We start from the raw sequence: 25226 nt of genomic DNA on the forward strand, positions 1-25226 counted from the left end.
AGGTGAGTGTCAACGTCTTAATCCTGATCCAGTATTCGATTGGTAGCCAGTGTAGCTGCAGGAGGATGGGGTGATGTGGGCTCTCCACAGTTTTGGGTGAGAACACGGCAGCAGCATTTTGTACCAACTGTAGTTTCCAGAGCAGGGATAAGGGTAGGCCCCTGCAGAGCAAGTTGCAGTAATTCAGCCTAGAGGTGACCGTTGCATCTCCTAATATAGGTCTTTACCATTCTATTGTACCCTAAAGCTGGTTTTTCTAGATCCAAAAAGAAGACGTGGAATGCCCTTTATTAAAGGCAACCAAACTGACAAAAATGCATGTGTATGTTTTCAGTGTCTGCAGAACTCTGTTCCAGCTTGATGAAGAATTCTACAGATCAAAAATGTGCATATTATTTTGTGCCAGTTTGTGTGGGTCTTAATAACAGATAATGCATGACTTTGGGTTGTGGCTTTGGACCAGTGTGGCTACTAGCTACCCCTTTCTAGTTTTTCTAGAGTTTTGGCGGGTGGGGGGCAGAATCCTTACCAGACTTTAATCTCATGATTCACAGTAGGGCACATGGTTCCAAAGCAGATGAAAACTTTATTGGGAGGGGGAGGGTTAAGAATATCATAAGATCCTGCAGTTTACCTAGAATTACATGCAAGTAAACCTCACCAGCTGAAGAGCATAAAGCAGCATTCTGTACAATAGTGCTCAGACACACGCATTGGCATTCTGGCGCTTTGGATTGGATTATTTTTTATTTAGTTATAATTCACACGCTACCTTCATGCTCAGAGCATACCCAAGGCGGGTATCACTTAATAAAAGTCTCAGATACAATAAGCAGTGGAAACTAAATCAGAAAAAGACAACGTTCAGACCCCAAGGCACTGACAATCAAATTCATTCAAAGGACTTGTGGAATAAGCATGTTTTCAAATTAGGTCCGAAAGCTTGCATGAATGGTGCCAATCACACCTCCTTCTGGAGGGAGTTTCACAGCTTGGAGAAAGCAGCCTTGAAGGCACTCTCATGAATCCCTGCCAACAGTAGCTCAGATAATGCAGGTCACTGTTACCAAAGCTTCTCAGCTGAATTTAGAACCCAGGGAGTTTTGCGTTTGGGAACAAAACCTCCGATTCTTTGGACCCAAGCCATGGGGCTGCAAAATTCAAAACCAATAAGTTTGAATTAGACTTTGAAATAAACCAGGAGCCAGAGCAGTAAATGGAGGTCTGGTTTGGTATGTTCTGCAGTAGATCGCTGCTTTCTAAGAATCGTTTGTCCCCATAGTGGATTTAATATAGAAAGTCCTCTGGGAGGAACCAGAAACTTTTAAAATGACAATATCAAAGAGATTATTGGCTTTGAAAGACACTCACAAAAGTTGAAATAGGGAGGGCAATCTGCTTGTGTTTGTGCATGTGTGCAGGTAAAGTGTGTGCAAGGTGTGTGTAAAGTGCAGGTAAAGTGCAGGTAAAGTGTGTGTAAAGTGCTGAAGTGCCGTCAAGTTGCATCTGATTTATAGCAACCCCATAGGGCTTTCAAGGCAAGAAGGAGTAGGTTTTTATAACCCACTTTTCTCTACCTTAAGGAGTCTCAAAGTGGTTTACAATTGTCTTCCTTCCGCCCCCCCCCCCCAAAAAAAACAAGCATCTTATGAACTAGGTGGGGCTGAGAGAGTTCTGAGAGAACTGTGAGTGGCCCAAGGTCACCCAGCTGATGGCATGTGGAGGAGCATGGAATCAGGCCCAGGTCTCCATATGAGAGTCTGCCACTACTACAGCACCCTGCCTTTCTAGCAAATGAGAAACAGAAGCTGTCTGTCATTGCCTTCCTCTACAAAGCCTTCCTTGGTGGTCTCCCATCCAGGACCTTAGCTCTAAGATCTAACAAGATTGGGCTATACCATACATTCCATATCTCAATAGCAATCCTTTATGTACCAAAAATTGGGAGTCAGGATGTTCCGGATAAATAGAAGAGTTTGAAAGGCATTATTATCCCTCATTTCCAGAGCCTATAGCTAATTGAGACAGCTCATTGACTCCCTGTTGCCCTAATCCGCCCTGTAAGGTTGTTGTGAAGGTAAAATGGAGAGGACAACCATGAGTGCTGCTCTGAGCTCCTTGGAGGAAGGGTAAGATAAACAGGATTGATAGAGGGGACCCGAACCGCTCGATATAAATTACCATGGGAGAAAACCCAAGCCGGTTCTCCACACCTTCCAATTCTCAAACCTTCCTTCTGTGATTGATCTTCCCAGTCTTTCCTCTTTGATGATTCAAAGGGGAGAACTGTAGTCAGGAGCGAAACAAATAGTTATTTAAAGGACCTCATTTGCTACACTGTCCCTGGAATTAAAGTATATTGCTCTGCTGCAAACAGCTGCCAGAGAAGAGGAAAGCAAGCTAGTGGGCGACATATCCCGATTTCCAGCCAGTGCAGTGATCTAAAGCGCATTTTTAATTAGACTTTGATTACAATCAGGGAGAAACAATTAAAGTTAGATCAGCTGGAGGAGACATCAAAGGCAAAGAAGTTGTCTCTTGAAAATGATATCCAGGCTTCATGTCAAAGCAGCTCCAAAGAAAGCCAAGGGTATTAGCCGTTTTGTGCGCATTTGTTTATCACTACATCTATTAGATATTAATAGGGAACTGAGTAGTTCATGCCAATTGCAAAATCAAAACCAGGCCACCTAAGGACCAGGTAGGAGGTTTTGACATGCTTGGAGGATTTCCTAGGTATTTGAGAAAAGATAGTTTTGTATGTTAAAAGAAGAGTTTGCTTTTTATACTTTCTTTTCACTACATGAAAGCCAGTTTGGTGTAGTGGTTAGGAGTGCAGAATCTGGCAAAGCTGGGTTCGATTCTGAACTCCCCCGCATGCAGCCAGCTGGGTGACCTTGGGCTCGCCATAGCACTGATAAAACTGTTCTGACTGAGCAGTAGTATCAGGGTTCTCTCAGCCTCACCCACCCCACAGGGTGTCTGTTGTGGGGAGAGGAAAGGGAAGGCAACTGTAGGATGCTTTGAGACTCCTTCAGGTAGAGAAAAGCAGCATATAAGAACCAACTCTTCTTCTTCTCCTTCCTTCTTCTTCCTTCTTCTTCTTCTTCTTCTTCTTCTACATGGAGGAGTCCCAAAGCGGCTTACAAACACCCTTCTCTTCCTCTCCCCACAACAGAGATCCTGTTGGGTAGGTGGGGCTGAGAGAGCTCCACTAGAACTGTTCTATGAGAACAGCTCTAAAATAACTGTGACTAGCCCAAGGTCACCCAGCTGGCTGCATGTGGAGGAGTCGGGTATCAAACCTGGTTCTCCAGATTAGGTTCCACTGATTTTAACCATTATACCACAGTCTGACCACCCCTAGATTACTGTACTGTGGTCAGATTATGAGAAGGCTCATTGGAAAAGACAATAATGCTAGGAAGAGTTGACAGCAGCAAAAGAAGAAAAACCCAACAAGAAATGGGTTATCTCAATCAAGGAAACCATGGACATCAGTTTGCAAGAACTGAGCAAGGATGTTAATGATATGACATTTTGGAAGATTAATTCATAGGGTCAGCAAGAGTCAGAAGTTACTTGGGGGCACTTAAAGCACACATATGCATATGAGTTTGTTCATCCTGCTCCTATGTGTTTGTTATTCCCGCACGTTTTTAATTCTTTTGTCTGTTTTAAAATTATGACTGATGTTAAATACATTTGCATTTTAATGTTGTTAACTGAACGATGATAATTTGTCATTGCGACCTGCTTGCTGCCTTCTTAGCTGCATAGAGTCTGAGGGGGAAAGCTACCATAGAAATGATCTGACAATTCAAGAAGAAGGGAGAGAGAGAAAAAACTTAACCCAAAAACATGAATTAAGAACCCCTAAGTTGTGGCGCAGAGTGGTAAGGCAGCCGACATGCAGTCTGAAAGCTCTGCCCATGAGGCTGGGAGTTCAATCCCAGCAGCCGGCTCAAGCTTGACTCAGCCTTCCATCCTTCTGAGGTTGGTAAAATGAGTACCCAGCTTGCTGGGGGGGGGGACAGTAATGACTGGGGAAGGCACTGGCAAACCACCCCGTATTGAGTCTGCCATGAAAACGCTAGAGGGCGTCACCCCAAGGGTCAGACATGACCCGGTGCTTGCACAGGGGATACCTTTACCTTTTACCTTTAAGTTCAAGAAATCACAATATAAAGGCCAAATTATTAAAATTAAAATTCTCCACAATGTTATACAGAAAAATGATTCAAAACCAGTTATAAACCCAAATGATAGCTTCAAAACAGAATGAAATTATTCAGTCTTCTCAAATGAGGACCATGTGCAACCCTGACCATTGGCATTTCAGCAAAACGGCCTTCGGTGGTCAAACATACAAATTACGCATTACCCAATGGCTCCAGATGTTATAATTATGTATCTATTTATTATATATTTGTTACCCATCCTTTCTCTTCTGACTCAGAACTAATCAACAATAATTTCATAAAGTCGGACCCCGCTGAAATTGTTAAAATCAATAAGGGTGCCTCAGGGCATAGATGTAATGTAAAGTAGCGATCCCCAACCTGTGGGCAACGGACCACATGTGGTCCTTTGACTAATTGGAGGTGGGCTCCGAAGGATGCCTTCTCCCCCCCCCCCGGCCCTTTACTTCATCCCCCCCCGGCCCTTTACAACACACTTTGGGTGTCATTGTCTCCCATCATTCCCAGATGGGACTCTCTCGTTGCAGAGAAATAAGCTCAGGGTTCCCATTGATTTGTCATTGTCATGTTAAAATTTCCATGAAAATAAAATGTTCCTTATGTTCATTGTTGTGGCGTGTCTGCATCTTATTTTGAAGGGATGTTTAAACATTACCATAGCGATCAGAGAGCGCTAGGGCAGTGGTTGAGAGTAGAGGAGTAAACTACCCCCCCCCCACCGGGCCTCAGTAAAAGGCGTTGAGTGGTCCCCGGTGATAAAAAGGTTGGGGACCACTGATGTAAAGGTCTCTTTATAAATAACCTTGCGCCCTGGTTGAGAACACGTATTTTGGATGGTAATTCTACAATGTGCCTTCCTAGCAAATTCCAGAGAAAGAAAATCACAGATGCAGCATGGATCCAGTAGCATATCATGGTATATGAATTAGAAATCTTAATAAGCCTCTTGAGAAACTGAGGACCCTCATAGAGCCCACCCCCAAAACTCACCATGCTCTGGTTTAGTGCCGTGTTGTCATAGTAACTAAACATTGCAGGTGACCATACTGGTCCTCAAGAAACTACTCCAAAAGCAACCGTGGCGCAATTATTGTTCAAGCCATTTATAAAGTAACACAGAAGCTAGAAGTTAGCTGCTGAATTCATCCAAACTTTTCATGCTGCAGAGTTTTGATGAAAGCTTGATATGTCAATTGGGCGAATCAAAGATTCTTTTGCTTCCAGGGAAGGCATGAAGGGGGGCCGGGCTCAGCGGAAGAGCCCATACTTTACATGCCAGAGGTCCAAGGTTCAGTCCCTGGCATCTCCTGCTATTTAAACGGTCTCAGACAGCAGATATTAGAAATGACCTTTCTCAGCCAGAGACCCTGGAGACCTGTCGCCAATCAGAGCAGACCACAAGCTCGATGAATTGTCTGACTCAATATATGGCAACTTCATTTATTCACGTAGATCTATGAAACAGGTAGGTTAGGCGGATTATTTTTGTGTCGAGGCAGGGAATTGGGGGGGGGGGATGCTGGGTCTTGCTGGCTATGTCTCTGCTCTGAAACCCCCAAAGTGATGTAGGAGATGTCACCAGAAAGTAAAGGAAGAGAAAACATGGGGGGGGGGGGGAGGCACCTTATTCCTGGAAATTAACTTTGTTCATTGCTGGAGCAAATGCATTTGTGCTGATAACACAAGGCTCTGAAAATACTGCCTGATTTAAAGGAAGACAGCGGGGTTCCTGGCAAAGATGGCCCTTGTCTCTTAATGCAGACGGAAAGGTACGTCCGGAAAGGCAGCGGAGAGCCCCCGTGCATCTCTTAACGAATCTTCCGTGGAATCTTTGAAACCCTCAAGGGGAAACCATAAAAGCAGGAAGAGTCCTTTCAAGGATAATGGGATGTGATCTCCCATAAGAGAGCTACGATATTTGCCTGAATTGAGAACCACCGACTGGAGAGGAAAGCCTCCCTCCATGACACCACTTTAAATCCCCCCTCGAGGCCCTCTCAGCCAGCTCCAGCTCCCAGCAACAAAACCTTCATTGTTCCTTGTTCCATTTTGCATCCTTCCGGCCTGGTCGGTGAGCGGTTAGCTGCCGGTTTGCTTCCAGGCACAGCTGGTGGTATTGGTTCTTACTCTTGTTGTCGCTAAAGAGCCTTGGATCTGTCTATTTAAAGGGGCCAACCACTCCCCTAGGATCCAGCCCTTCAATTGAGATCTTTTGTAGATGCTCTGCTGACGGTGCCTCTGAGTTCAGAGATGAGAGAGGTGGTCAGTGGAATCATGGTCTTTTCAGTGGTGGCCCCTTGATCCTGGAGGTCCCTGCAGCTTCTGTCCTGGGGGAGTAGGTCATCTAGTTTAAGAAGTGGCTACTTTTGAGAATCAGCCTTCTCTCTGATCTGTATGAGGGTCCCTTTTGCTGCTCGGATTAGATGTTTCCACCCTTAGATGTTATGATTTATGCGCTTATCGACTCTGGTTTTTATCATTTTAGGAAGTTGAAAATGATATTTTCCACTCTTGTTCCAAGATTATATAATTTGTTTAGTGTATGAGTGTTTCTATTGTTTTAAAACTTGGAAACCCCCTTGGGAACCATTTGTCTAAGAATGATGCAGAGTGAATATTTTCAAATAAATACATAAATATCAAAGCAGTTAATCCCCCACCCACAAACATTTGCTTGCTCGCTCGCTAGCTGTAAAGTCACAATAGACTTACGGTGACCCAGTAGGGTTATCAGGCTAGCCTTGGTCACCCCATTCACTACAAATCCCCTAACAGTAAGTGCCATTTTCTGCTTCTAGTCCATAATTACATAAAGGGTCAATCTGGGGGCCTCAAACAAAGACACTGGGTACATATCAGAAAGGAAGGCCATTGATTTGATGTTCTGCTTGTGGATTTCCTGGAAGGATCCTGTTGGCACAGGTGGAAAACAGGATACTGGACAAAATGAACTCTTCCATGAGATCCAGCATGCCCCTCTGAGCAGTTGGTGATTTTGCTTTCAAACCGAATGCCTTTTGGATAAGACGGGTCAATGCTCTAATAAATAAATGAAGTTATCATGAGTCTGGGGTCTTTCTTCTCCCGCCCTCAAATGCCGCCCTCATGAAGTGTCACGTGATTCAGTCTCGAATAAGCGACTGCTGTTTAATATACATTAACTCTCTTTTAACAAGATGTCAAGCGGGTGCCTGGACTTCCAGCCATCATCCCTATGCAAATTAATTGCTGATGAATTTATTTTAAAACATATTTACGAAAGGAGGCCGAATGTATAAATCTATTATGGAGTGCTTAACCTCAATAAATAAGCCTTAAATAATTCAGCGCCGACTGACTTAACACACAGCAACTCTCCCATTACATCTGCATTAAATCCTTAGAGGAGATAGTTAATTTCAGGCATGACCAAATTATCCACAACCTGACAATTAAACATTCACTCTGCGTTGCAGATCTGCTACAAAACACCATCCCTCACAGAACGCCACACTTCAGGGATCAGCACTGTCAGGGAAACTGACAAACAGGTATGATTGACACCTGGCAAATTTGGGGTCTGATCTTCCCCCCCCCCCTTCTCTCTGTTTCCCAAAGCCCCACCTGTGATGAGGAGTTTACACCACCTCCCGCCAGGGGGAAGAAAAAGAAGAAGAAATCGACAAGGAAGAAGAGGAGGAGGTAAGTTTGCTTTGCTCTCATTCCAGGCAGAGAGAGAAACTTTTTGGGGTGGAAATAATTGCATTTCCTGTTGAGAAAGTGCTAGATTTTTATTTAATTTTATTCGTTTGTTTATTTTTATGATTACACTGGTATATCGCCCTTCCCTAAGTGTCAGGGCGGTTCACATAGAATGTAGCAGAACAATACATCAAAATTACCGATTATAATGAATGAAAGGTAACAGTAATAATAATAAAAGGTAAAGGTAAAGGTATCCCCTGTGCAAGCACCGAGTCATATCTGACCCTTGGGGTGACGCCCTCTAGCGTTTTCACGGCAGACTCAATACGGGGTGGTTTGCCAGTGCCTTCCCCAGTCATTACTGTTAACCCCCCAGCAAGCTGGGTACTCATTTTACCGACTTCGGAAGGATGGAAGGCTGAGTAGACCTTGAGCCGGCTGCTGGGATTGAACTCCCAGCCTCATGGTCAGAGCTTCAGACAGCATGTCGGCTGCCTTACCACCCTGCGCCACAAGAGGCAGAGAAAATAACATTCTAACATAGTGAACCATCTAACAGGCCCATGGTTGGTCACATGGGTTTAAGGGAGGGAGGTTCGGGGCTCAGTAGATGTTGATTAGCTTCAGTCGACCTCAACCAAATGCCTGGCGGAGGAGCTCCCTTCTGCAGGCCCTGCAGAACTGTTTTAGTTCCGTCAGGGCCCTGATCTCCTCTGGGAGCTCGTTCCACCAGGTGGGGGGTCAGGACAGAGAAGGCTCTAGCCCTGGTTGAGATCAAGCAGACTTCCTTGGGGCCAGGGATCACAAGCCGGTTGGAGATGGTGGAACGCAGAGCTCTTTGAGGGGCGTAGGTGGCAGATTTTTCCATTTACATCAGTAAAGAATCAAAGGGCAAATTTTTCATTTGCAATTTTCCACACAGATTTTTTCTTGTAATGGCAATCATTAGCTGTGTGATCCTAAGCAGAGCTGTACCCTTCTAATTCCAATGACGTCCATGGGCTTAGACAGGCCTAATGCTGTTTAGGATTACATTTATTCGCACTTATTTGTTAATTGTCTCTGGCAGTCATTCAGATTTGAAACCTGATACCTGGGTCAAATACAAAATGCTGCTGCACACCAGCTTTCAGAATCAACCAGATGCTAAATTCCATTGCAGGTCACCTTTCAAGTATTAAATATCTAATTTATGACATTTGTGTCCTGCTTTTTGGGCTGACAACTCCCCTCCCCGCTCCAACAAAATAAAGCTCACAATATTTGTAACACACAAATGATATTATTAATAATAATATTATTATATAGTAATCATTAAATGCTATCAAGCTAGCACATGTCATTATCAATTACAGTCATATACCAAATGCTGAACTAAAATAGCACAGGATGACAAATGTTTGGTGAATGTTCAGTAGAGACTCATACATCGAATCGCCTTCCCTACCTCTCCCCACAACAGACAACCTGTGAGGTAGGTGGGGCTCAGAGAGCTCTGAGAGAACTGTTCTGTGAGAACAGGACTCTGACTAGCCCATCCTTACTTTCACTGCCAGGGAAGAATTATTTTATTTTATTGGGGTTTTATTGTGAGGGTTTTGAATGTGTGACCCGCCACATGCCAGCTTGGCTGGGAGTGGCAGGCCAGAAATAAAATAAAGAAATAAATAATGTGCTCAAATAGGACCAAACTGATTTTTAAGCCCCACCCCCTGAACCAAAATAGAATGGCCTTTACTATTACAGCATTGGCTCCCTCAATGCAGAGGCATAGTCCTTCAATACTTGCTTGGGAGAAATTCCTGTCTGGCTGCAACCTAAAAAGAGAAAGGCAGCCAGTTCCCCAGCACTTCACCCCAAACACGAAATATGTTTCAGCCAACGAAGAAACAAATTACCCTGCCTGATAACTTCTCCCTAGATCTCCATCCTGTAGCCCCTCCCCTGTGAAGAAGAAGAAGAAAAAGAAGAACTCAAAGAAACGAAAAAGACACAGGTATGTCTATCCTGGCGCTTTATTCTGGGTGGCTCCAGATTTTGTTTCAGCTCCTAAAGAAACTACCTTAGTGCAGGGGTAGTCAACCTGTGGTCCTCCAGATGTCCATGGACTGCAATTCCCAGGATCCCCTGCCAGCAAATGCTGGCAGGGGATCCTGGGAATTGTAGTCCATGGACATCTGGAGGAACACAGGTTGACTACCCCTGCTAGTGCAAGGAACTGTCCTTACTTCTGAATTTAAAGATCAAAGTTGACTCCTGGCAGAAACTCTGGGTCTTATCCACCGACCCTGTCTAGAAAGCAGTGGGGGACGGTTTCCTTTGGAGGAAAGATACTTCTTGCTGATCCTATTGCTGATCCTTTCACATTAGTACACCTTTGCCCTAGTCAGACATTCCTTTGCTGCAGTCAATGGCAAGCAGAATAGAAACTGGGGTTTCACACTGCAATAAATGTACTGAGAAATGTATGCAAAATACAGTAAGTTGCACCCTGGCATATATTTACATGGAAGTTGGTCCCATTCAATGCAGTTTCTGCATCACTCTGAAATTTTCCCTTTGCACTCAGAGGCTACCTGTAGCCCCAGTATTCCAGAATCAATACTGAATATTGAATTGTCAGCTCTTGTGGGAGAAGGGAGGACTGATTTTCACTTTGTGGTCAAGCCACGTGTCCATTGTTTTTCTCAGAAAAGGCTATAATCCTTGTCCATCCAACCATTGGCACAAGAATTCTCGCTCCTTATGTGGAAGTTCCATATAATGGGCAAGAATATTTGTTGGTGGGGTTTTTTTGTGTGTGTGTGTTGACTTTATACAGTGATGCCCATCCTGGTTTGCTGTTCATTTTTATTTTCCATTCTCTTGCAGGTTATCTTCAAAGAAGAGAAGACACAGGTAAGGACACTGAAGGCTTGAGTAGCTACTTAAGCAAAATAGAGATAACTTACCATCAACACAAGTAATTTTTTTCCCCAGGGGAGCAAATAGCGGCTCTCTGGGGCTACACACGGAAAACTTAAACTCTCTCTTACTGTGTGCTGTGGTCCCAATGCAAATTAGGCCCCCATGTGCCTGAGAGTTCATTTCACAGGGCCATCAGTGAAACAACTCCCTGGGGCATTTCACATCAGGAATACAGCATGAGGGGTATTTAAGCCTCCCTGCCCAATACTGTATGTTCCCTGTGCAAATTTAGACACCTGAAGTAGGAACTCCTAGACTGGTGTGTCAACCATCATTGTGAAATGTATAGCCTGTGAACTGACCCTAATTTTAACTTCTAGAGATTCATAAGAGGGGGCTGAAATGCTGAATAATAACATCGTTGGCACTTTACACAATTTAACAAGTGTGTTCCAAAATGGGATGGGGGGGATGACAGTGATTTACCAAGAACTAGGAAAAAGCTAAGAACTAGGAAAGAGGCTTGGTAAACAGGGATATTGAAAATAGATTGTGTGTTGTGTTGATAGACCCAAATGACAATTGTGCACAAACAAGCTTCGTGATCCTCCCACAACAGTGATGCATTAGAGCTTAACCTTTAATAGGCTCATTGAGTGGAATGGCAGCCTACCAATTAATTGACTCTTTTTTATTTAGTTCCTCAAGCCCCAAAAGCAAAAGGAAGGAAGAAAGAAAACACAAGAAACAGTAAGTGGGGAGGGGGCATGTGTGAATGCATCAGCGCCCCTTGTTGTTTGGATGCATGGGGATTGGCTAGCATAATTGTTAGACTGTTCTACTGATGTTTGTTTTCTTTTCCCATCTTGCGAATGACACCGCTGCAAAGTAGTGGAAGGAACCCGCCATGTTAGCTTGATGTGTGAGATGTCATTTGCTTTTGGGCTCAATGGTGGCAAAGTGACAGCACTTCTGTAAAAAGTTTAAAATTGCTATAACACTCTAGCACTCTAGCGCTATAGCAATTATGACTTATTTTTAAAGCCCTCTAGTGGTCCCACAGGGGAAACAGCAGTCATGAGGAAGTGTCAGGCTGGAGCTGAAAACAGCAAGAGTCCAGTAGCAACTTAAAGACTAAAAAAAATTGTGGAAGGGTACGAACTGTTGTTAGATACAGTTCACTTCTTTAGATCGTGAGTCCCCAGAGAGAGGGTGGCAAATAAATTATAAATAAATACCAAGGCAAGGGAATGCATTAGAGGGGCTCCTGGGAATTGTAGTCCATGGACATCTGGAGAGCCACAGTCTGGTATAGAAGCTCCCATGTGGAATCTCCTTTGGCAATACGCATGGTTCTGCATTTTTACTTGTGAGGTGAGCAGCATGGAGAATCCTTGCCACAGTTATGAATATGATGTTACACTGCTTTAGTGTAACATTGTCAGTTAGTTAGGCTGATCGTTGGTGGGCTTGAACTACAGTGCTATACTTAAGGGAAACCACAACCCATGACAAAAAGAATCCTATTTCTTTTTAAAGAATTGTAGAGATTTGGGAGATGGGCTTTGATTGTTAGGAAGTGGCTCTGTCCAAGCCCCCATGAGCGTTTGGAAAAGGAGACCCCTGCCAGCTGAAGGGAAGGAGCAGATTTGTGCTTCTACATAAAGGAAAGAGCAGTTTAGATTCCACAAGTGAAAACGTAAGAAGACAGGATCTCTCTCTCTCTCTCTCTCTCTCTCTCTCTCTCTCTCTCTCTCTCTCTCTCTCTCTCTCTCTCTTTGTGAATCTGATAGCATATGGGGTGTGCCTCTATTTTTCTACCTATGCTCAGCTTCTATATTTGTAAATAATGCAAGTATTAGAAAAATACCATCCATTTCAAATGCCGTTTTCTCCTCCCCTGGAACTTCTTCCCCATCCTAAGGTCCTCCAGCTGGCCACCATAAGGCTACCGAAAGCCCTCCACCATTAGGCTAACTGAAAAGTTCAAGCTAGGGGCTATCTCTAGAAAGAATGATCCTAGAAATTCACTCAGTTAAAAGACCACAACAAAAATGCAACGGAAACTGATGCAACAAAACAACTCTCCCACCCCAACCATGTAGATCACATGGCAAAAATAAGGTAGTAATATGTACCCCTTTGAGTCCTGGTTATGCAATGAAAGTAGAGACTGCCAGCCCACCGCAGAGAGAGATTGCTATGCCAAACAAAGCTGCCAATGTAAATGACCATGTTTGGCCAAAAGGAAGATGAGCCAAAATATACAACAACCCCCCCTAAGGAAAAGGTTATATGCAAAAGGGGTTATTTTATTTATGTACATGGTTGGAACTTGCATGTGAATTTACGATGGTGCCCTTGTTTTCTTGGCAACACAAATTGGGGGAGGAGCTACACTTTTGGGTAAATAGGTTTAGCACTTTTGCACAGGTCTTATTTTGCATATTTTAAAAATAGCACCGATTTACTCCAGCCATTCCCGACAGGGGCCAGATGGCCACTTTGGGGGGCCCTGGCACGTTTGAAGGGGGGCACAGACTGAGAAAGGGAGCCCAAAGGGTTTATGGGGAGCTTTGCTAACTGAACCGATGAAATGCCCTTGTTGTCACGTGTGATGTCATTAATTCAGAGTAGTTCAGCAGTGGAATAGGCTGCCTAAGGAGGTGGTGAGCTCCCCCTCACTGGCAGTCTTCAAGCAAAGGTTGGATGCACACTTTTCTTGGATGCTTTAGGATGCTTTGGTCTGATCCTGCGTAGAGCAGGGGGTTGGACTAGATGGCCTGTGTAGCCCCTTCCAACTCTATGATTCTATGATTCTATGATTCTAATTAGAGCCTCTTGTGGCGCAGAGTGGTAAGGCAGCCATCTGAAAGCTCTGCCCATGAGGCTGGGAGTTCGATCCCAGCAGCCGGCTCAAGGTTGACTCAGCCTTCCATCCTTCCGAGGTCGGTAAAAGGAGTACCCAGCTTGCTGGGGGGTAAACGGTAATGACTGGGGAAGGCACTGGCAAACCACCCCGTACTGAGTCTGCTATGAAAACGCTGGAGGGCGTCACCCCAAGGGTCAGACATGACCCGGTGCTTGCACAGGAGATACCTTTGCCTTTACCTTTTTTTATGATTCTAATTGCTAGAAAGTTCGACCTCTACCAAGGGAAAAAAATTAAATCATGTCATCCATTTCTTTGTGTGTGCTTCAATTTATGCATTAATGCATGAATGCACGTGCTTCTCTTGGTCGAACGTCTTCTGTCTTGCATATATATAAGACAACATCAAGTAAACTCGCTCTTAGCATAGGCCTTTTTTAGCCCAGCTCATTGCATGAGTGGCCAGCCTATCGCAGGGCCCTGGAACCTGAGAGCAGCTCCTCAAAAGGTCGTGGCCAAAAAAAAAATGGTTGAGTATGATTGATTTAGGGTATGTTTTTTTCCTGCTTCTGCTGCTCCTAGGCAGGAGCGTCGAACTTTTTCAGGGAAGTGAACAACCGCCCCCCCTTCCCCAGTCTAAAAAAAAATGTGTTCAGAAACCTTCCCCAGGCACTTTCAAACAGGCCTTTGAAAACACTAGCGCTAAAAACAGACTCAGTTTTAAAAACAGAAACAGATTCCCAGCGTGCTGAAATCTGTGCCCAGTACCACCGTGTTAATTCTCTATTCCCATCGAATTGCAATGTACACACGGATCTGATACTAATTTTGGCGGGTTTGTGGCTAGAAGCCATAGATGTTCCTCCAACAGATGCAGCTTCTTGCTTGGCCTCAGATGTGTTATCCACACAGGGCTGCTTCGTATTTTGACACTGGGCTTCCGTCAGTTTCACGTAGCCACGAACAACCTGCGCCTGAGAGCCGCTTGCCAGATTGTTCTGACACCCGTGGGAGACTAATGTTCTATTTCTTCCCTCTCGCTTCCTTTCCGAAAGCACTCGTGTTCGGCCACGCAAGTCCCAACGTCACCACCATCACCATTATCGCTCTGGCTCAGAGAGCCCTAATTCCTTCTCGGAAAGTGGTGGAAGCAGGTAAGCACGCCATGCGTAGGTTGGTTTCCGCCATTTTGTATCCGTTGGCTCAAGGGTTCTTTGGCCTGCTACAGAATGCTTATTGCTCGTACACGGGATAGTCGCTAGCAGGAGTGGCCAAACTGTAGCTCTCCAGATGTTGGACTACAATTACCATGAGCCCCTATGCTGACAGGGGCTCTGGGTAATTGTAATCCATGAACATCTGGAGAGCCACAGATTGGCCACCCCATTCTATAGTTAGTCCTATGCAGTTCTACTCTTCAAAGTGGATGGGCTTAGATGGCTGTAACTCACAGTTAAGTGGTCAAGTTTCCAAGGTGTTCAGACATACAACAGACACTTTGACTCACTCTTAGGGATATTTGAGTACTTTCTCAGGCCATAGACATTAGAAATATGGTACAGATGTAGTTCATGACTGCCAGGATTTCTGTCCCTCTCTCCCTCGAAGCTAGGAAGAGCCACCACAGGTCCAACAGAAGTTCACTCTGGGCGTTCCTCAAATCCAAGATAAAGTAGATAGACACCAACACCAGCTAGGTTTGCCAACTGCAGGTTGGGAAATTCCAGAGGGTGTGTTTGGGTGTAGAGCTAGTGTAGGGTTGGGTCTGGGAAGGGACCTCGATATGGTATAGTGCCATAGGGCCCATCCTTCTCCAGGCATTTGGAGATAATGTTGCCAGCTCTGGGTTGGAAAATACTGGAGACTTCAGAGGTAGAACTGGGATTCAGTGGATTTGAGGCAGGGAGAGACCTTACTGGAGGATAATGCTATGGAGTCCACCATGCATAGCAGCCATTTTCTCCAAGGGAACTGATCTCTCTCACCTGGAGATGAACTGCAAAACCGGAGGATCCCCAGATCCCGCCTGGAGACCAGCATCCCTATCCGGAGATCAGCTGTAATCCTGGGCAACCTTTCAGCTCCACCAAAATCTTAGCAATCCTACCTCCAGCTCCTGCAATTTTATCTCACTTTTTAGCAGCCCATAAAGAAGGAATTAAAAATGTAGCACAGATGGCTGGGGTAATTCTGCGCCATCTTAGGAAGGCTGAGGTGATTCTGCACCATCCTGAGGTAATTCTGCACCATCCTGAGGTAATTCTCCACCATCCTAGATAGCTAAAAAGGCATTCAAGACACCTTGATTATTCGGGAGGTTAACCCTCAGCAGCCTATGTCTGTCTTCCACAGGCAAGCAGGCCTCGCCATCCGCCCTGGTTCTGTGAGCAGCTCTCTTGCACGAAAAGTTCCCCTTCCAAACGGGCTCTAGTAACCACTGAGCGTTGTGTTCCTCTTAGGCCTAGAGCCAGGTTACAGGAGGAAAGCCACAAGGCTAAATGGAAGCGGTCCCAGCATTCTTCAAAAAGCACTAGGAAGCCCAGCGGTGCCACAGAGGTGACGGACCCCCCTCTCCTCAGCCACGCCACCCAGAACAACCGCTTCCCCTCTGCCACGGAAGTCGTAAGTATTCTCCCGTCCGCTTCCTTCCTCAGTTTAGGCCCAAAGAGCCTGTGTGAAATTTTTATGACTCAATTACCGCCATGTTAGACTAAGTTGGCTTAAAGTTGCATTCATTATTAATGGAGTGGTGCTCTGATGTATTAAAAGTCGCCCCTCCACCTTACCTTTTGCACAAGGGGAGAAGGAACTGCTCAGGCATTCGCCCATGAATAATAAAGAGAAGACATTTACCAAGGAAGTGGCCTCGAGGAATGGCGTTTTACAGGGACGGGTCTGTTATGAACCTCTTCAGCTCCGTGGACGAGCTCGTTCCCAGCTGGTTCCTGGGCCCAGTGGTTCGGCCTTCCAGGCACGAAAGATTAAACCTATAAAAGAAAACATTTACATCTGACGGGGTGGGGGGGGGAGTGGGCCGCTATAGGTGAGGAGATGTTTACCATGCCCCCCCTTCCCCAGCCCTCCAACACAAACGTGGTAATAGAGGCTGTGTGAGCATTCAAGAGGAAAATGCGTGCTCTAATCCCAAGGGCATCCTTTTTTTACACACGGAGACAGAGTGATGGCTTAGGTCCAATGTACACTGTCAGCTCAGATCGGCGTCTGCTTGCACAAGGGGCACGCCCAGAGGAGTCTCATTCCAGAGATCCTGCGTGCTCTTCCAGCATTTCCTAGCCAAACAGAAGAAGCTTCAACCCATATCAGGCTTCCCGTCAGGTCAGAGACATTGCAGCCCTAAATCTGGGCCTCTTGCCATGATGGTGAGATGGTTCCATGGGAGGAAGGAGGGGCTTGCTTATCTCTAGGGGACCTTTCGTGCTCCCACTTGGGGGCCGAACCATACAAGAGGCTGTACAGGTCCACAGGTACATTGCTGAGCTGTAAAGAGAGAGATGGATCGGGGCAAAGACCTGGGGAAGGCAAGGCATGCGTTTTCCCTATGCTTGACGACTCTCCTGCGCCGTTCTTGTGTCTCCGGAGGGGATAAAAGAGACACCTGTACTGTGCTTGTCTTTTGTGGCCACTTCTGATCAGTGCAGAGGTGTAGGTGTGAAACCTCAGGTCACACCACAGCTTTTGGCATTTCCATTACTTTGCTGGGAGCCCAAACTCTCATTGCTAGGAGCACCTGTTTCGGCCTGCTTAAATGACCCCCTAACCCAGCCTTTCTCGACATTTTTAACGGGAAACCCCTGAAACGTTCTGCAAACTTCAAGAAACCCCAGGAGTGGCGTGGTCATGCAGGGAAGCATAGCTGTGGACACGCCCACCCAGAACCCCTCCCCTTCCCACTTTCTCTAGGCCCATCATTGGCCATGGGGAGGGGGAACAGGTCAACATGACCATATATTGCCATGTCACCTAATAAATGTTTAATGATTTTTTAAAAAGTATATTAAAAATTAATGAACTCCCACCCATTCGGGAAACCCTTCCAGACAGCCTGGTGTATGGTGGCTCCACTCCAGCAAGGGTTAGTGCTTCCTACCCACGCACACACGATTTTCTACAGGCTACGGACAGCTCCCCCGTTGTCTGCGGCACGCTCTCTTTAATTTTTCTCTGCTATGGTTTGACGTGTGAGGCGTTCAGAGCTAAGAGGCTGCATGACGGAAGACAAGCAATTTCCCTGTCACCCGAGATCGTGCGTAAGGTACCAAACAAACACCGTCGGGCTGGGCCACGGGAAAAGGCCGGTCGTGTTTTACGTGGACGCCGTGGGCCCATTTGGCTAAAGGCCGTGCTTTCTTCCAGCATAAAAGCGTCCTTGCATCCTCAGAAGGAAGAACACGCCAGTGTTAAAGGGCCAGCCCCTTCTGCCTTTCCATTCATGCATGGACTTTTCCATGTGCAAATGCTAAAAAAGAGAAGCATTTGACCCCCTTCCCAATCCAGGGGTTTAATTTCTAGAGATCTAGGGGGGGGGGCAAAATGAGACAAACAAAAGCAGTGAGGGCTGAGGGTGAGGGTGAGGGCGGGAAGCCTGACACCTCTTCTAGTATGCTTTAAAATGAAGCCATGGTTATGTCACTCAAGCTGCCATGCTCAGTGGGTGAACTTTAAGATTTAAGTATTCCTGTGCTGCTCTTTGTAAAATCTCATCCAGACATCCCCTGCTGAGGTTGCTTGCAAAGGCACTAATTAGAAGTTAATTTTTTTAAAAGACTACTTGTTCAGCTTGAGCTGCTAGGGAGCTCAGATCTCGGGTCCTTCAGAGTTCAGGGGGCTTGAACCCTCCGTTTCGGCTTGCTAGTGTTTGTATTGCCCCTGCTCCAGTGGCTTTAATGGCAGCCAAGCTCATTGGGGAAGCATTCTTTGTCACTCTGCAACAGAAAAAAACTTCACTGCTATGTCGGGTTACTATGAGAGGCAAAGGATCAGGGTCTGTGAGAAAACGGGCAATCCTGCCTTCGTACCTTAAATACTTCTGCCTTTTGCTGAAGGCTGGGAGGTTTAATTTCACCCCAGGGTTTCCCATTTGCTGCTCCCCGATGCACAGATCCTTTCTTATGAACCTTATCTACTTTCTACAGCATGAACAAAGGCAAAAGCCTCTTTCGCCCCCTTCTCCCCAGGGCGAAGAGTAACAGAGGCCCAGCAGAGTTCTCTCCTTAAGCAATTCAGCTTCTCCCATTTGCCTCTTTCTAGACCCACCAATGAAAAACCAGCCTGAAAGAGCATGCTGATTAATAGCGCTTTTGCTGTTAACGCCCAGTGAGTGAGGAAAATTGGCCTTTGAGCAATCGAGATACGCAATAAGAAGAGGACCGGGCAAAGGGCTCTAGACTGGCGCCGATGGGGTTAAAAAGCCGTTTGCCTGCAGCTTGGCTTGAATTGGGTGGACGAAGCCCTTTGGCTTTTCCCAGTTCAGGACATGGCTTCTGTTGGAAATGGCTTGTCAGTCAGATAAGCTTTCTGGGATCCTCCCCTTTCCAGCCCCTCCTGGACCAACATTGGTCATTTGGGGTAGGGCAGGCCGACTTGACCATACATGGGCATATCACCTGATACATTTAAAATATATATATATTAAAAATTAATTACCTAACACGCAATCAGTGAAACCGTTCCAGGGCTGTAGAGCAGGGGTAGTCAAACTGCGGCCCTCCAGATGTCCATGAACTACAATTCCCAGGAGCCCCTGCCAGCGAATGCTGGCAGGGGCTCCTGGGAATTGTAGTTCATGGACATCTGGAGGGCTGCAGTTTGACTACCCCTGCTGTAGAGAAACCCTAGGACTTCACAAAAACCCAGTTGAGAAACCGTGCCCTAATCCCTTACTTTACTTGATTAACATGTATATACGGGGAAGATAAAACTACCAACTGTTGGGTGACATGGAAGATCCGGTTTCTAGGGCCAGATCTTGATTTCTGGAATACAAAAAAAAAGCAATGAGAAAGGCAGCGGCAGCCGTTAGGGAGGGTGGCTTCGTAACCCATATCAGCAGACAGACATCCTGGCGTAGTGGTTAAGAGCGGCAGCTTCTAATTTGGCGAGCAGGGTTTCATTCCCCACTCTTCCATATGCAGCCGGCAGGGTGACCTTGGGCCAGTCACAGTCCTGATAGAGCTGTTCTCACAGAGCAGTCCCGTCAGAGCTCTCAGCCCCACCTGCCTCCCAGGGTGTCTGTTGTGGGGAGAGGAAGGGAAGGTGATTGTAAGCCACTTTGAGACTCCTTCAGGGAGTGAGAAGCGGGGTATAAAAACAAACTTTGCTTTGGGGTCCTGACCCACAGGCTGAAAAACTTGTAGGAGACAAGCAGAATTATCCTTGTATTGGTCAGTAGTGAGACTAAGTGTACAAAAAGTTGCATATAAGTGTGTAGTGTGTTTTGGAGTGACAGTATGGATATATTGCATACTGTATGGATATATTGTATACACTCAGAAATGAAAGGGTGAGAGAATGGACACGGAGAAACCATCGTACAGACATACATTCATAAGCTTGTTCTATTACCCAGGTCTCTGCTTGTTCTAGTGTCAGGCATCTCCTCCAGGGCAAAGGCTTTAACTTCGAAGTGAGAGCATTTTTTTTTTAAACCAAATCTTCTCCCCGCCCCGGGAGTGTTTTTGAGTGTGTTGCAAGACTGCCGGTTCCATATGGTTCAGAAAATTGATATCCATCTCTCTCCAAGGGGCCATTTTGAAACACAGTAAATGGGGCCTGTTTAGCGTAATTGGAAAACAGGTTACGATTATGTTTTGCACCTCTCCGAGTCGATGGCCTCTTGAGCTAAGTGGAAATTAAAGCCTAAGGTGTAAGTGGAAGTCTTCCTTCTTCGCCCTCATTCCCCCCTGCCTCAATAAAATCATGTGTTTGGCCAAATCAAAACTTAATAATAACAGCCTAGACTGAACCGTGTTTAATCAGAAGTGGCCCTGCCGAGTTTGAGGGGATTTACTCCTTCATCAGTATGCCTCACCTAAACAGCTCATTTCCAGGGGTGGTTAAACCTCTTGCGTGAGACCCACCTGCCAGGCAAAAACCCAGAGAGTCAAGGTTTTCCTTTTCCCCACTAAAATGGAAACCAAATGTAAGGGGGGGCTAGAAGAAAGCACGCAGCCACAATGATCAGAACGCATTAAAATAAACGATGCAGAGTGGATTTAGTTTTGTTTATAAACGTTCCCACGGGCTGCGGGCTGTCAGTTTTCGTCAATAGAACCAGAATCGGAATCTACACGCTGCACAATAAAGTTCTTTTATGAAATCCAATCGTTCTTTTTCTCAGGGATTTATTAGAGGCACATAAACAAGCGTAACCGTGAGGTAACCAAAATGAATTCCCAGGTACGGTACTCGTGTTCAAAGGGAAGCCTTCTCCGGTGGTTACCTCCTATAAAGAAAGAACTGTATTGTTTAATAATAGAAGATCAAGAAATAATATAAGGCATTTAGTATATGGAATTGAATACATCTGTTCTGCCAACCTACCTCAACCGTGGTGACAGTCTATGATTCTATTTATTCTTATTTAATCATTCTGAAATACAATAAAACAAACATCCTGACTGATCATGAATTGTCTATGGTTTTATACATGCATTTGTATTCATACTCAACTGATATAAGTATCACATATATAGCTCTTCACAGGCATGGGTCCTTTGAAACAGCAAACCAAATCCTAATAGCATTTGGCAGATATTGAAAACCAAGCAGTTGCAATACAGGTGTCGTCAATTAATACAATTAAAGGCGAAGCACTATATTGGAATACAATCTGTTCCACTTTATATTTCTGGAAAGGGTTTGGAGGAGGAGCGTGGTCTCATGGCTTAAGTGCCACTCAGTGCTTAACATCCACTCAGGGCCACTGTCCCGCCCCTGAGTGCCTCCTCCTCCAACCGGCTTGCCTGTCTCTCCAGCAGCCAGCCAATTGCCTTCCGTCCCCCACCCCCGACCACCCCCTCCTCCTTCCACTTCCCTCGGAGACATGGAGGCTGCAGATCCCCGCTGTATGAGAGCTGCCCCTGCCAGTGAGTTCCCTTCCCAGGGGCCTCCAGCCTGCAGCCTTTCCAGGTCCTGGGGGGAGAGGGAGGCCGTCCGCAGAGTTCTCCCACCACCACCCCCAATCTAGCACCCGTTGTTTTCCTGAATGCAACAGGCTTGGCCCCTAGTATTTTTATAAGAAACAGGATAAATCCCAAGAGGAACTGAGGCTATTGGGAGCGATGGTGTCAACTTGAAAAATAAAGAAACGCTGCTTGACACCTTGTTGAATATTGTTGCTGTTTCAGTTCTGTTTTCGGCTGTCAATTTTATACAACCCAGCCGGTGCTGTTGATGAGCTACTAGGGGCTAAAAACACCCCCACCTGTCAGCCCCATGGCTGTATTGATTTATTTGTATTTATCTCCTGAGACTCGGGGTGGATTACATCACCATAATAAAATATATAAAATGTGGGAATGTCCTAATTAACAGTTCAATACAGTTCAAATCCAGAACTCAGCTCCAACATCAGCTGCCCAGATCTTACACTTGCTGGAAAGGAAAAAGAGAGGAAGCCCCAGCGGACATACAAGGGGGCCAGTAGAATTCTGATGTTGTTTCAGCCTTCAACCATATCCCCGGCCAAACAGCTCTCTTTTACAAGCTCCATAGAACTGTTCAAGGCCTGCATGGCTCTGATATTATATGGAAGAGTCTTCCTTTTGGACCCTGGCCATTGGTTAAGGCCAAACTGATCTCTTTGGGGCAGAGGATCTTGAGCAAATTGGGCTCAATAGATCTTAGGAACTCTTTGGGGGGCATGCAGGGAGAGGTAATCCCGCACGTATGTCTACAAATTGGGCATAAATGTAGCCCAATAGCTTAGGAGGGTTATCGAATCAACAGAGGTAAATCAGTAGGAAAGAGCAAGTCAGGGCTGGTTCCAAGCTTTGGAGGATCCTGGAAGGATAATCTCTGGCAACTTCCTAATAAACGCACCGCCCTCTTGCGCATGCATGTGTGTATGCACGTGGAGCAGCGTCCTGGAGGAGGGAGAAGGGCGTGGCTCTCTTGCATTCCATTAAGCCCTGTTGGTGCCAGGAAGGCTAAGAGGATCATGGGAAACCCTTGCTTCTTCCAGGTGCCCCTTCCATCCAAAAGAGGGAGGGCTAAATATTTGGTTGGGGTGAACTCTTTACTCAACGTCAAACATTGCCCCCCCCCGTGCATGAACTGAATCACAGAAAGCGCCCAGCTGTTCATTTAGGATGTTAGCGCATAAAGAAGGAACCATCCAGCTAGTGTTAGCGGCTTGCATGCCGCCGTTGAAGCAGTGGGATGGGATTCAGCTATGATTTCTCAGTCCCATCAATTTAAACGAGAATCCATTGCAGCATGTTTGGGGGGGGGGGAGGGTGCTAGATTACCTGTCACATCAAAGCCAAGAAGTGTTTTTGTGTCGTTAGCGGATTTATTGTCGCACGAGCTAGAGCTCACATCATCAAATGCACGGAGCATCATTGTTGTTTGTCAGGTCCAGAAGCTGAACTTGAGCCTTGCTGTAGGGTTTCGTATTAGGATGAAAAGGTGAGCAAGAAATGTAAATGGGGGGGGGGGGGTAGACAAAAGGCTATGAAAAACACATGGTCCTGTCTGGGTTGTTTCTTGTTGCATACAAGATAAGTGTCACAAGAGCTCTTGTGAGCCAGCTTGGCGTAGTGGTTAAGAGTGGTGGCTTCTAATCTGGCAAGCTGGCTTTGATTCCCCGCTCCTCCACATGCAACCAGCTGGATGATCTGGGGCTCCTCACAGTCCTGAGAAAGCTGTTCTGACTGAGCAGTAATATCAGGTCTGTTGTGGGGAGAGGAAAGGGAAGGCGATTGGAAGCCACTTTGAGACTCCATTGGATAGAGAAAAGCAGCATATAAGAACCAACTCTTCTTCTTCTTCAGTAGTATCAGGGCTCTCTCAGCCTCACCCACCTCACAGGGTGTCTGTTGTGGGGAGAAGAAGGCAATTGTAAGCCGCTTTGAGACTCCTGGTAGAGAAAAGCAGCATGTAAAAAACAACAACTCCTCCTCCGTCTTCTCCTTTTTCTTGACGGTAGCCTAGTTTTCCCAGCAATTACTGCTGTTGTGATTGTACCACTGTGTCCTTGTACATTTGAGCTTTGCATATGGTGGTGCCTTGTGGGTTAGGTACCACAGCTCTGTTCTGCTAATTAAGGGGATTTCTTCCTGCATGAGGAGCTTCCGTTGTGAAAATGTTCTCATTGGCAGAATAGATCCACAGGCTCTGACCCATTTCCTCTTGCAATGCAGGGAGTTTGGTTCCAATGTTTCCCTTTCTCTATTTCCACGTGTGTCCCCTAATAGTCACGTGGCTGTCCCTTACCGTATTGCATAATGGGGCCTTATGAGACTCCCCCACGTAGGCAGAAAAAATATAGAATCATAGAGTTGGAAGGGGCCATCCTTAGAGCAGAGATCACCAACCTTTTTGAGTGTTTGGAATTCTGGCACAGCGTGGTCGATGCAGCCACAAATGGGCACCACAAAACAGCAGCTGCAGAAGGCTGAACCAGCTGGGAAAATGGCAGCTGCAGCTTATTTCTTCAGTCACACGTGAAGCTGCCACTGCCAAAACAACATATTTTAAAATCTGCACAGCCAGTCAAATCTCCAGTGACCCCAGCAAAGGCCTTACTGGGCAAAACTAGCAATTTTTCCTAACCATACTTAGTGGGCACCAGGAAAGGTGTCAGTGGATGCCACAGGAGCCACGTTGGGGACCCCTGGCTTTGAGAATCCAGGAAGGGGAGATTTTGGAGGATTTCCACATTGCTTCCTCTCCTTGCAGGTCCGCAGCTGGTATGTGTATATGGCAGTCAAGAATAATGCTGCATACAATTGATGAAGTAGAATCTGGTTCATGAAACCTTCTGCCACAATAAATCCATCAGTCTTTTATGTTTGTTTGCTTGGGCTGATTGCTACTGAATTGTGCCCAGAGCGGGTTGAAGATGTGTGTGTGTGTGTGTCCGATGAGTGCGTTTAGCGTGCCTGATGCTACATCGCACCTGGAAACAACATCCCATTAGCGCCCTGGCAGCACATGGGACAAAGGAGAGGAAAAGCTTCTCCGGAAGACATATTAGTCTGAAAGCAAAGATCTACATTATCTGAGGCTTGTTTTAGAAGAGGCTTGGGATGTATGAGTGCTAGTATCCTCCTGGTGATATATAGTGGCTGTGTACAAAGCGTGACCTCCGTGCAAACCTGAGACAATGTTTTGATAGATGGGGTGGGGAGGGGGCAAATCTGAACTCCTAGCGAATCCAGGATCCCTCCCTGCCTGGATCTGATTGTATCGGGGCCCTGCGTATTTGTGACACAAAGCCAAGATCCAGAGCGGCCCTGTAAACTCACTCGAATGCACAATCTCGAAAATTCCTTTTGATCGTCTCTCTCTCTCCCATAACTCTTTTTAATTTTTGTATG

General features: G+C 45.9%; 1 protein-coding gene across 2 annotated transcripts in view; it reads left to right on the forward strand.

Annotated features, from left to right (window-relative positions):
• Nucleotides 1-25226, forward strand: part of SRRM4 (serine/arginine repetitive matrix 4) — a 126707-nt gene that overhangs the window by 83768 nt on the left and 17713 nt on the right. For both annotated transcript variants that reach the window (XM_077307771.1, XM_077307772.1), the window contains exons 3-8: nucleotides 7800-7883; nucleotides 9808-9882; nucleotides 10758-10784; nucleotides 11493-11543; nucleotides 14721-14819; nucleotides 16125-16287. In XM_077307771.1, coding sequence (XP_077163886.1) covers nucleotides 7800-7883; nucleotides 9808-9882; nucleotides 10758-10784; nucleotides 11493-11543; nucleotides 14721-14819; nucleotides 16125-16287 — 499 coding nt within the window. The remainder of the gene's footprint in view (nucleotides 1-7799; nucleotides 7884-9807; nucleotides 9883-10757; nucleotides 10785-11492; nucleotides 11544-14720; nucleotides 14820-16124; nucleotides 16288-25226) is intronic.

This window comes from Paroedura picta, chromosome 13 (assembly GCF_049243985.1).
Source record: "Paroedura picta isolate Pp20150507F chromosome 13, Ppicta_v3.0, whole genome shotgun sequence".
In the NCBI taxonomy this organism is placed as follows: domain Eukaryota; kingdom Metazoa; phylum Chordata; class Lepidosauria; order Squamata; family Gekkonidae; genus Paroedura; species Paroedura picta.